Source organism: Scardinius erythrophthalmus (assembly GCF_964197995.2).
Source record: "Scardinius erythrophthalmus genome assembly, chromosome: 5".
Classification (NCBI taxonomy): Eukaryota; Metazoa; Chordata; class Actinopteri; order Cypriniformes; family Leuciscidae; genus Scardinius; species Scardinius erythrophthalmus.
The window spans coordinates 41,011,786-41,025,124 of NC_138225.1; the positions used below are offsets into that span (position 1 = coordinate 41,011,786).

General features: G+C 40.5%; 1 protein-coding gene across 6 annotated transcripts in view; it reads right to left on the reverse strand.

Annotated features, from left to right (window-relative positions):
• LOC308691628 (integrin alpha-X-like) overlaps positions 1 to 13,339 on the reverse strand; it is a 334,173-nt gene that overhangs the window by 111,633 nt on the left and 209,201 nt on the right. For 5 of the 6 annotated variants that reach the window (XM_081367037.1, XM_081367036.1, XM_081367034.1 and 2 more), the window contains exons 12-13: positions 6,608 to 6,756; positions 6,246 to 6,371 (exon numbers count right to left, since the gene is read on the reverse strand). In XM_081367037.1, coding sequence (XP_081223163.1) covers positions 6,246 to 6,371; positions 6,608 to 6,756 — 275 coding nt within the window. The remainder of the gene's footprint in view (positions 1 to 6,245; positions 6,372 to 6,607; positions 6,757 to 13,339) is intronic. The other variant, XM_081367038.1, reaches the window with a different exon arrangement.

A 13,339-nucleotide genomic window follows, 5' to 3' on the forward strand; every position in this document is an offset into this window, starting at 1 on the left:
TCTTGAAGAAGGTGAATTTTGGAATTCACTGCTGCTTCAATGTATCTGTAATAAGTGATTATAATTAATATTTTTCCTTCTAAATATCACATGAGTTGAATGACTTTTCTAGGCTTATGCGATTTTACTTTGTTATAGAAGTTACTATGTGATTACTGAAATGTTCTTTTCATGTATTCTCTAATGTCTGTATTTGATGTCAGGAAAGCAGTAACAGTGCTTACTCTCATTTAGCCCGGCTTCCAGAAATGAAATATGGAAAGATGTTTTGCTTGAGAAAAGTCTTCAACATGTGTTAAAACATATATCTGTTCTTCTAGCTCACCATGATGACTATAGGTCACAAGGGTCTTTGGAACCAATAGTTTAAGTGACCATTTCTTAGCTAAAGCTTTACTTTACTGCGTTATACTAAAGTGTCCTTTACCTGGGAGAAAGAACGTTTTATCTTGATGTTTTGAGAGGACTCTCCTGTTTATAGTTTAGAGCCTGGCCAAATTCAACCTTGAAGAAGCTGTGTGTCGGTGTGTGTGTTAGTCTTTTTGGTTACAGGGCATTATTGGAGATTGACTGAGTTGTTGTTCTGGACAGGCTGGCGCCCAGCAACCCAAATCTGCAACCTGGAACGAATGTAGTTCATTTATATAAATATAAATGAACTAAATTAATAACTTTTTTTAAAAACAAAAATGAAACATCACTGAACTTACCTAAGCTGGACTGTGGCACTATTTTCTTCTGGAAACTAACTTTTTTGCATTATTTTCCTGTTATCTGCTTTGAAACAATCTTTATTGTAAAAAGCGCTATATAAATAAATGTGACTTGACTTGACTTGGAAGGTCACAACGTGCCTAACTTCAGGGTCCGAGCGTCAGCCGCATAATAGATGGAGATATGCTTCAGTCTATCTGTTTATGTGTGGAAAATGTCTATGTTTATCTATTCTTAGCCAATGAAAATGATTCAACTGAAGCAAGTACGTAGCTTAGGCCTTGGTGTAGGGTATAACCAACGGACTCCATTGAGTCATGAAGCTGGGTAACACTTTATAATAACGTTCAGTTGTAAGTCATTTATAAGTGATTAGTTAATGATGAACTAATCCTTTACAAAACATTCATAAATAAGTAGCAAGTGACATACTAACATTTTATGTATGTTTTGTAAATTGTGTTACAAGTCATTTACAATTGATTAGTTAATGATTAACTAATCATTTAAAAACATGACTAATCATTCATAAATTATTAATTAGTGATATGTTCATTATGTTTTGTAGATTCAGTTATATGTCATTTACAATAGATTAGTTAATGATTAACTAATCATTTACTAAACATTACTATGCGTTTTATAAATGTTTAATAAATGATGTTACATTTTTTTTGCATGTTTTGCTCACATCAGATGCACAGTGGTTAAAGACTCCATGCGTTTCAGAGAAGACAGCTGTCTATACCCTCACCAGTCAGCACTTACACTGCAGTACACACTACAGTGTTCAACACCTGTTATAGATGTGTAAACGCATGAATAAATCATTTACAAGTGATGAATAGTTTACACTTTAGATTAGGGGATGCAGAAAGTGTTGTAAATGATTTATAACTCTTTCTGCATCCCCTAATCTAAAGTGTAAACTATTCATCACTTGTAAATGTCTTACACTTCATTTGTAGATTACCACTTCAAGAATCAAAAAGGCATAAGGTCTGCAAATGTTATCTATGAATGTATATGTAACACATTTACAAGTGATGAATAGTTTACACTTTAGATTAGGGGATGCAGAAAGTGTTGTAAATCATTTACAACACTTTCTGCATCCCCTAATCTAAAGTGTAAACTATTCATCACTTGTAAATGTGTTACATATACCTACAAATGATCTGTATGTGTATTCAAGGCATTTACAACACTTTTTGCACCCTCTAATTGCTACATATGTACAAAAAAACTAACATTTATTAAACATTTATGAAATGCATATTCATGTTTTGTATATGACTATTTAATCATTAACTAATCAATTGTAAATTACTTATAACTGAATCTACAAAACAAACATCCAATAATGAACATATCACTTATTAATCATTTATGAACGCATAGTCATGTTTCGTAAATAATTAGTTAATCATTAACTAATCACATGTAAATGACTTGTAACGGAATTTACAAAACATGCATAAAATGTTAGTATATCACTTGCTATTCATTTATGAATGTTCTGTAAATGACTAGTTCATTATTAACTAACCACTTATAAATGACTTACAACTGAACGTTATTATAAAGTGTTACCCCTAGAGACTTCCTCCAGCTCTTCTGGGGGGACACCGAGGCGTTCCCAGGCCAGCCGGGAGACATAGTCTCTCCAGCGTGTCCTAGATCTTCCCCGGGGTCTCCTCCCAGTGGGACGCGCCCGGAACACCTTCCCGGGAAGGCGTCCAGGAGGCATCCGGAACAGATGCCCGAGCCACCTCAGCTGACCCCTCTCGGGCTCTACTCTGAGCTCTGAGCGGCTCTACTCTGAGCTCCTCCCGAGTGACCAAGCTTCTCACCCTATCACTAAGGGATCGCCCAGCCACCCTGCGGAGAAAGCTCATTTCCGCCGCCTGTATCCGGGATCTTGTCCTTTCGGTCATGACCCAAAGCTCATGACCATAGGTGAGAGTAGGAACGTAGATTGACCGGTAAATCGTGAGCTTCGCCTTGCGGCTCAGCGCTTTCTTCACCATGACGGACCGGTACATCGACCGCATTACTGCAGAATCTGCACCGATCCGTCTGTCAATCTCCCGTTCCATCCTTCCCTCACTGGTGAACAAAACCCCAAGATACTTAAACTCCTCCACTTGAGGCAGGAACTCTCCACCAACCTGAAGTAGGCAAGCCACCCTTTTCCGACTGAGAACCATGACCTCGGATTTGGAGGTGCTGATTCTCATCCCAGCCGCTTCACACTCGGCTGCAAACCGTCCCAATGCATGCTGAAGGTCCTGGTTTGATGAGGCCAACACGACAACATCATCCGCAAAGAGCAGAGACAAAATCGTGTTGTCACCAAACCTGACACCCTCCGGCCCCTGGCTCTGCCTCGAAATTCTGTCCATAAAAATTATGAACAAAACCGGCGACAAAGGGCAGCCCTGCCGGAGTCCAACATGCACCGGGAACAAGTCTGACTTACTGCCGGCAATGCGAACCAAGCTCCTGCTTCGGTCGTACAGGGACCGGACAGCCCTTAGCAAAGGACCCCGGACCTCATACTCCCGGAGCACCCTCCACAGGCCGCCACGAGGGACACAGTCAAATGCCTTCTCCAAATCCACAAAGCACATGTGGACTGGTTGGGCAAACTCCCATGAACCCTCCAGCACCCCGTAGAGGGTCTAAAGCTGGTCCAGTGTTCCACGGCCTGGACGAAAACCACACTGTTCCTCCTGAATCCGAGGTTCTACTATCGGCCGTATTCTCCTCTCCAGTACCCTGGCATAGACTTCCCCAGGGAGGCTGAGAAGTGTGATCCCCCGTAGTTGGAACTCACCCTCTGGTCCCCCTTCTTAAAAAGAGGGACCACCACCCCGGTCTGCCATCCCAGAAGCACTGTCCCCGACCGCCACACGATGCTGCAGAGGCGTGTCAGCCAAAACAGCCCCACAACATCCAGAGACTTGAGGTACTCAGGGCGGATCTCATCCACCCCCGGTGCCTTGCCACCGAGGAGTTTCTTGACTACCTCAGTGACTTCAGCTTGGGTGATGGACGAGTCCACCTCTGAGCCCTCAGCCTCTGCTTCCTCAATGGAAGACGTGACGGCGGGATTGAGGAGATCCTCTAAGTATTCCTTCCACCGTCCAACGACATCCCCAGCTGAGGTCAACAGCTCCCCACCTCTACTGTAGACACCGTTGGTAGGGCAATGCTTCCCTCTCCTGAGGCGCCGGACGGTTTGCCAGAATCTCTTCGAGGCCAGCCGATAGTCCTTCTCCATGGCCTCACCGAACTCCTCCCAGGCCCAAGTTTTTGCCTCCACAACCAACCGGGCTGCAGTTTGCTTGGCCTGCCGGTACCCGTCAGCTGCCTCAGGAGTCCCGCAAGCCAACCAGGCCCGATAGGACTCTTTCTACAGCTTGACGGCATCCCTTACTTCCGGTGTCCACCACCGGGTTCGGGGATTGCCGCCTCGACAGGCACCGGAGACCTTACGGCCACAACTCCGAGCGGCCGCTTCGACAATGGAGGTGGAGAACATGGTCCATTCGGACTCAATATCTCCAGCCTCCCTCGGGATCCGGTCGAAGCTCCACCGGAGGTGGGAGTTGAAGATCTCTCTGACAGGAGACTCGGCCAAACATTGAGCAAACCCACACCCGCCCGCCGCCTCTCACCATGGGCAACTCCAGAGTGGTGAAGAGTCCATCCTCTCTCGAGGAGTGTGGTTCCAGAGCCCAAGCCGTGCGTAGAGGTGATCCCGACTATCTCTAGTCGGAACCTCTCAACCTCACGCACAATCTCAGGCTCCTTCCCCGCCAATGAGGTGACGTTCCACGTCCCTAGAGCTAGCTTCCGCGCCCCCGCCTTCGACTGCCGCCCGATCTACTCAGCACCGGCCCCTTACGGTCCCTCCTGCAGGTGGTGAGCCCACAGGAAGGCGGCCCCACGTCGCTCCTTCGGGCTGAGCTCGGCCGGACCCCGTGGGGGGAGGCCCGGCCACCAGGCGCTCGCATACGAGCCCCAACCCCGGGCCTGGCTCCAGGGTGGGGCCCCGGCTGCGCCATAAAATTCAAAATTCAAAATAAAAAAAATTCAAAATGGCAGTAAAAATGTAATGACGGAAAATGACATTGGTTGGAATCATCTTGAGCCAAGGAATCAGTGGAAAAAAGTTTTGTTTCTAGGCCAAATTTTGTTTCTAGCCATAGTTATTAGCAAAAACATGAGTGCAAATTTGGACAGTTGGTGGCACTAGGGGGGTCGACTTAGAGACTCCAAATTTGCAATGGTGGCAGTGTGCCAAATTTCACAACTTTTTACCATACGGTTCTATGGGCTGCCATAGACTTTCAGAGTGGAAGAAATGTAAGAATAATAATAATAGGAGCGGCAATGGATACAATAGGTGCCTGCGCACCTTCGGTGCTTGGCCACTAAAAATGCATTAGCTGTGTTTATTGTCATGTGCGCAACACAGGATATAGTTAAGTTATTGCATAACTTCTGTATCTACACTACCGGTCAAAAGTTTTAGATCGGTAAGATTTTTAATGTTTTTAAAAGAAGTATCTTCTGCTCACCAAGGCTGCATTTATTTGATTAAAAAATAAAAACAAAAAGTTATATTGTGAAATATTATTACAATTTAAAACAGCTGTTTTCTATGTGAATATGCAGTAAAGTGTAATTTATTCCTGTGATCAAAGCTGAATTTTCAGCATCATTACTCCAGTCTTCAGTGTCACATGTTCCTTCAGAAATCATTCTAATATGATGATTTTAAGATCAAGAAACATTTATAATTTTTTTTTCAATGTTGAAAACAGTTTTTTACATTTTTATTTCATGATGCTATGATGAATAGAAAGTTCAAAAGAACAGCATTTATCTGAAATGGAAAGCTTTTGTAACATTAAACACTACCCTTCAAAGGTTTGGTGTCAGTAAGAATTTTAATTTTATTTTGGGGGGAAATAAATAAAATAAATCAATACTTTTATTCATCAAGGATGAGTTAAATTGATCAAAAGTTACAGTAAAGACATGTATAATGTTAGAAAATATTCTATTTTAAATAAATGCTGTTCTTTTGAACTTTCTATTCATCAAAGAATTAAAAAAAAAAAAACGCAACTGTCTTCAACATTGAAAATAATAATGAATGTGTTTTTGAGCATAAAATCAGCATATTAAAATGATTTATGAAGGATTATGTGACACTGAAGACTGGAGTAATGATGCTGAAATTTCAGCTTTCATCTGAGGAATAAATTACATTTTAAAATATATTAAAATAGAAAACAGTCATTTTAAATTGTCCTAATATTTCACAATATTACTGTTTTTTTTTTTAAATTATTATTATTGTTTTTTTTTATCAAATAAATGCAGCCTTGGTGAGCAGAAGAGACTCCTTTTAAAAACATTAAAATCTTACCTATCTAAAACTTTTGACCTTTGGTGTATATATCTGTATTTTGTTTCTTAATCTCAGCTCCGTCTGAACGTGGTGTTGCTCTTACCATAGAGTTTAGTGGGCATATCCGGACCTCTCCTCCAAATCCATGAATATGATATAGCGGAGCTCCGACTGCTAACAACTCAGAAGCACCTAACACACACAACTCTGCCCCAAAATATGAGCCCAGCTACAGAGAGACAAACGGAGGAAAAGGAAAAGAAAAAGAAAAGGTGATGTATGAAGGCAAGCATCAAGGACTGAAAGATGGAAGAGACTACAGTGATAAATGCATTAGTATATTTAAATAAAAGTATTGATGAAGTCAATACACAGCATATACAGTATGTGCCAGCCCTGATAAATACATATTATATAATGTGTATAGTACTGTATGTTGCGTATAATGTAGATCAAATTTTACACCTGTGATCCGTATATCCTATGAGAGATGGTCCAGCTGTGGTTCTGATGGTTCTGTGTAAATCCCAGCACTAGCCCAGTGTGTCTATGCCTTGGCGCTCCCGCAAAGTACACAACATGACCATTTACTGATCCCACAGCAACAGAGTAACCTGCAGTAAGAGAAAGCCAGTAAGAGAAAACAGCCACCTCCGAACTATACACCGTGTCTAATTGGTTAGATCTCATCCAGGAGGCTGGACAAACATTTGAATTTAAAATCTTAGGACACAAACAAAGATTTGGAGTAGAAGACGATTTGGACCAGACATGTAAATGCGCAGGCAAAAGACTGCAGATTAAGATCAGAAGAACATGAGTTAAACAATTTATTTCAAGCCATCTATACACTCTCATCTCACTTTTCTATCTCTTAGTTTATTTTATTTTCCGTTGATAGTCTCAGTTCTAAGTTAAGTTTTGCTGTACAGTTTCGGTCAACGATTCCACAGCAAAGCCCGCTATCAACTTCAAAGACTTTCCACCCATCCGCCAACACACCATGTGATTGACATCAATTCAGACACGACGAGACCGGCAGCCAATCAACGAACTCGGGGCCGACAAAGAGAATCCCCAAAGGAATGCAAAAACAAACGCAAGTAGCCTCCAGACTCTTAGCAGAACTGTTTCTTTGATATAAAATTTAATAACCAGCCTAAAAAACGATAGAAGGGTTAAATTAATGATTGATGGTTTGTTCAGGTCAGGTCTTATAAGTGCATATATTGCTAGAAACTAGGGATTTCATCATCTCACCCTTAAAACAATTTTTTCCTCACTTTCTTTTTTACTACAACTTGTATGAATGTGTGTAAAGTCAAGTCACATACATTTATATAGCGCTTTTAACAATATAGATTGTTTCAAAACAGCTTTACAGTGATAATAGAAAATTAAAGTTCCCTTTCGTAGTCACTACGAAATACGTTGTGACGACGAATGGGGTTTCGCTTATAAAGCCTCTCATCTTCAAGAAATAAAACGAGCCAATGGCAAGAAATGCCATGGGTCTGCGGATTTTGCATAGTGTCAAGCAAAACGTCACTGGTCCCACTCATCGTCTTAATCATACGCTAGATTTAATTATATCACATGGAACCAATCCAACCGATATAGATATTATACCGCAAAGTGAGGATGTCACTGATCATTACATGGTGACTTGCATACTACGTACTGCTGAAATTTGTCATGTTGTGCCACGTTATCGACCAGGCAGAACAATCCTTCCAACCACTATAGATAGATTCTCAAATAGCTTACCTGATCTAACTCAGCTGATTAGTGAACCCAAACAAACAGATGAACTAGAGGAAATGACTAGCACTATGAGCACCATTTTCTCTAGTACATTAGAAATTGTTGCACCAATTAGATTAAAAAAGGTTAGAGAGAAAACTAAAGCACCATGGTATAACAGTGCTACGCATGTTATCAAGAGAGAAACTCGTAATTTAGAGCGTAAATGGAAACAAACTAATTTAGAGGTCTTTAGAATCGCGTGGAAAGATAGTATGTCACATTATAAAAAGGCCCTAAAAGCAGCCAGGGCTGAGCATCTCTGCAAACTAATAGAAAATAACCATAATAATACAAGGTTTTTATTTAACACCGTGGCTAGACTAACAAATAAACAGACATCACCTGAGCAAAATATTCCGTTACAGTTTAGTAGTAATGATTTTATGAATTTCTTCACTGAGAAAATAGAAAGCATCAGAAACAAAATTGTAAATGTACAATCTTTAATGGTGTCTTTGATTCAGCCTCAATTATCGCCCCTCAAGAACAACTACACCGCTTTACAACTATAGGACAGGAAGAGCTAAATAAACTTATCATTGCATCTAAACCAACAACATGTTTATTAGATCCAATACCCACTAAACTACTGAAAGAAGTGTTACCTGTAGTGGAAGAGCCTCTTCTCAATATTATTAACTCGTCTTTAACTTTAGTTCATGTTTCAAGAATATTCAAGTTGGCAATTATAAAACCGTTCATTAAGAAACCACAATTAGATCATAATAACCTAGCAAATTACAGACCCATTTCAAATCTTCCATTTATGTCTAAAATACTAGAAAAAGTTGTGTCCGCTCAATTGTGCTCTTTCTTGCAAGAAAATGATATCTATGAAAAATTTCAGTCAGGATTCAGGCCGCATCATAGCACAGAAACTGCGCTCATTAAAATTACAAATGATTTACTTCTAGCTTCTGACCAAGGCTTTATCTCAATACTAGTTTTACTCGATCTTAGCGCTGCGTTCGACACTATAGATCACAAAATACTCTTAAATCGACTACAAAACTACACTGGTGTTCATGGACAGGCATTAACTCTCTGGGGTCTGAGCTGTTTTCTGGGTCCTGGAGGTGTTCTGACATGCTCTGACATTTGTGCTTATTTCTGTTACTTGTGACATTTTCATGGCTAAAGTCTAATTACACTGTATTCAACACAAACTCTGCTACAATAATATATCAGCAGCATGTATGTAAAAGTTTGTAGTTTTGAGATAATGACATTTATGCGTGGTTTGTGAAAATACAAAAAAAAATTCTCACTGAAATAAGGTCATGAAACCCATACTGATTATTTATTCACAAGACTTTTGAAAATTGTATGACGTAGCCTAGAATATTTGCTCTAAAACTATGTGAAAATCACCCTGACTGCTCATTCAGATAAGACAATATATTGATTTAAAATTTTTACGACGTGTTTTGTGTGACAAAGCTTTATGCGGGAGCTCATTAATATGTGAGCTTTTTCACACCTGAGAAAGACAAAGACCCTCCCCTAATGGCTCTATTAGGAGCTATCAGGCCCTGTAATTCTGAGCAACCTTGCACAAAGAATGAGGAGATTTAAAAAAGAATGTCTTTTAGATTGTTTGATTTATTTACAACACAACATAATCCAAAGATACACAACAAATGACAAAAAAGCACTCATTGAAAACAATTATCCAAAGACAGAGACCTTTGTGCCATTCCTAAAAACATTGTACATACATTTCATTTCCAAGGTCTCATGTGAATGTTGAAATCAGCAGGAGTGGCATCTGGGCCCTGAAAAAAATAAATAAAAATGTGAACATACTGATATCAAGAGAAAGGCCTGCACGATTTTGGGAATACATTTGAGATTTTTCTGGTTAAAATTGCTTTTTAAAATTCACAGAATACACACACACACACACACAAATGTTTCCAACAATATATAATATAATGAACACCAGGTTTGTTGTGCCTTGTAGGCATAGGCTATGCGCAGTGCTGCATAAATAATAATAACAATAACCATAGCAGCCTATAAATCTTCCAAAATATTTTAGTAACAACTAAGCTCGAGAAAAATATATTGATTATCATGTTACTTCAAATGTTTCCATTCGTTATGATGGTATGAAATGAGATAATAGTAAAAACATGAAGCCGTTTGGTACGTGTTTTTTTTCCGAATGTATCAAATATGATACATTCAAACGCGATCGCGCTCAAATATAAAACATTATGGTGGTTACCATATACATATCTACGTTTGAGCAGATATCCACAAACACAGTAACAGTAAACACGGGTCTAAGTATTATAATATTCACCATGTATCTAGCAACAGTTCAACTGCAATGTGAAATTTATGCAACAATAACAAACTAATATGTAAGAATTTCTTACCTTACATCTTTCTTGTCTTCAAATCGCGTTCTTCTTCTTCTGAGGTAAATCCAATGTAAGCTCAGGTGCATCTTTCAAACTCGACGAAAAGCAGAGACTTGTGAAGTGTTTTGCTGCTTTGTTTTTGAGGTAATGAACGCGTTCGCGTTCCATGTGGAGATTTGCATGTGAATATCTTTTGCGCGAGTGGGCGTGTTCAAATTAAAAATAATTAGGAAGCGTTTGAGAAGCTGGACATCTTGTTGGTTTTATACAAATTACTTTTGAGTAAGAGAATATTTGTTTTCAGTTTGAATCCGATCATTTAAAAGTACACACTTAAATGTTTATAAAGGTATATGGCTTATAAATGTGTGACAAGTATTCGCTGAGTTTTGTTTCAGTTTATAGACGTGCTCAAGAAAAAAAAGTTCACCGCGACGGTGAGGCAGAACGCACACCCTGTTTATTTTCTTTATTTTACAAAAGCACAATGTTTTGATTTGATTGTAAGTGGACACATACAAAAGTAGAAATATCACAGATTTTTTTTTATATTTCTTTTTTCTGTATGACCATAAATGACGGAGTAATTTAAGTTTATAGTGCTACAATGTGAAGAAAATCCAGCAAAACGCGGGGGCGCGTTTGCCGACCTCAGAGGGTTAAGCTGGTTTAGATCGTACTTATCAGACTGCTACCATTTTGTCTGTTTAAATGGGGAAAAATCAAAGATAACGTCAGTAAACTATGGAGTGCCGCAAGGATCTGTGTTATGCCCTCTGCTATTCTCAATATATATGCTGCCACTTGGTAATATTATAAGAAAACATGGAATTAATTTTCACTGTTATGCTGATGACACTCAATTATATATTTCATCACGACCAGATGAAAACACTAAATTATCTAAATTGACAGAGTGTGTTAAAATATAAAATACTGGATGACGTGTAATTTTCTGCTATTAAATTCAGATAAAACGGAGGTATTACTTATTGGCCCAAAAAACTGCCCACAAAACCTCTTGCAATACAACTTTAATTTAGAAGGATGTCCTGTTACTTTATCCACTACAGTAAAAGACCTGGGTGTTATATTAGACCGCAACTTGTCTTTCGAAAATCATATTTCATATGTTACAAAAACAGCATTTTTCCACCTTAGAAACATTGCTAAGCTACATAACATGCTATCTGTTTCTGATGCAGAAAAGTTAGTTCATGCATTCATGACCTTGAGACTAGATTACTGTAATGCTTTATTAGCTGGTTGTCCTGCATCCTCAATAAACAAGCTACAGTTAGTCCAAAATGCAGCTGCTAGAGTTCTTACTAGGTCAAGGAAATATGATCATATAACACCAATTCTATCATCTCTACACTGGTTACCTATTAAGTTCCGTATCAATTACAAAGTATTACTACTGACCTATAAAGCCCTAAATGGTTTAGCTCCTGGGTATTTAATGGAACTTCTATCGCCCTACAATCCATTGCGCTCTTTAAGATCACTAAATTCAAGGCTTCTGGTCATTCCTAGGATATCTAAGTCCACTAAAGGAGGGAGGGTGTTTTTACATTTAGCTCCTAAACTGTGGAATGGCCTTCCTGATATTGTTCGAGGCTCAGACTCGCTGTCCCAGTTTAAAACTAGATTAAAGACGCATCTCTTTAGCCAAGCGTTCGCATAATACTACCTTTTATACTACAGTTGAATCATATCGAATGCATTAATATTATGAACTGCAGCTATGCTAATTATTTCCCATCTGCTTTTCTGTCGTTATCTTGGGACGCTAGTACAAGCGCTGTACAAATAAATTTGAATTGAATTGAATTGCATTGTAACTCCGCCCCACCTCGTGGGTATATAAGGAAGTACGCTGGCAACATGCAGATATGTTCTCGCTTTGGAGCCAAGAGTTCTCTTCACTCCTACAAGCCATTCTGCATCATCCTCACTCTACGAGACGAGCGGCTCTTCAGTGTGTTGGTGCGACGGCACGTTCCAGCGAGATCGCACTGCCTGCTACTGATCTGTGCAGCGATCTGCCGACAGTGTGTGTGTTTCACTGTACTCAGCTGATTTTTTCCTCTCTCTAAAAGAGCTGCACGCGACACGTTTTTTTCAAGACAGTTCGCCCATGTATTCTCTGGATGTGGGTGCGTGATCCATCTGCCTAACGGTCACGAGTACTGTTTCGCGCGTTGGGCTTAATCACGCTCGGCAGTGCTTGTGGATGTGTCATGTTTTCATTGCGGGAACATGACCATCGCGATGTTTATACATATGATCTCCAAGTGGGTAGAGTCCCCTCTGCCACACCCCAATTTATCTCTTCCTCGAGAGGGGATACTCTGTCTGGTGGCCAGGTTGATCTGAGGGTTACGGTGTGGCATATAATCAGCGAGTCATTCCTTGGGTCACGCCCTGCTCCACATCCACATCGTGGGGCTTCCGTGTGTGCCTGGTTCCTCCCCAGTGTTTTCATTCGGGGCTCCGGCAGATGATGTCATGTCACTCACAGCTTCACAAGGCGGGCTTGATTCCTCTGGAAATGAAGATTCGACTTTGTTGCCTCCCTCGGGAGTGCCAGCGTTAGTCGAGTCAGATCCAGAGCTGACGGCCATGCTTTCCCTGGCAGCTGAAAGTGTCGGTTGGAGTGGCCCCGCCCTCCCCCGAGCGGAGGGTTGCGGAAGTCCCCGTTGTCTTATCACGGCCCACGGGCATTCTCCGCCTTCACTGCCCTCGTTGGCACGGCGATCATGGTCTGTATGTTATCTGCCACTGTCGTGGCTCAGACATAGAGCCGTGGGTCGTCTAGACCTCCGAGGCAGTGCTGACCCAGGACTCTCCGTTCTCCCTCGACACAGACCATTGCTACGCTTTGCTTTCGAGGGGCGGGCATATCAGTATGGGGTTATCCCATTCAGTCTAGCCCTGTCTCTTCGCATCTATCAAAATCATTAAATGTATGCAGAAGTTATAACACACTTTCTGTTTCCCTTATATGTGTATGTTTATG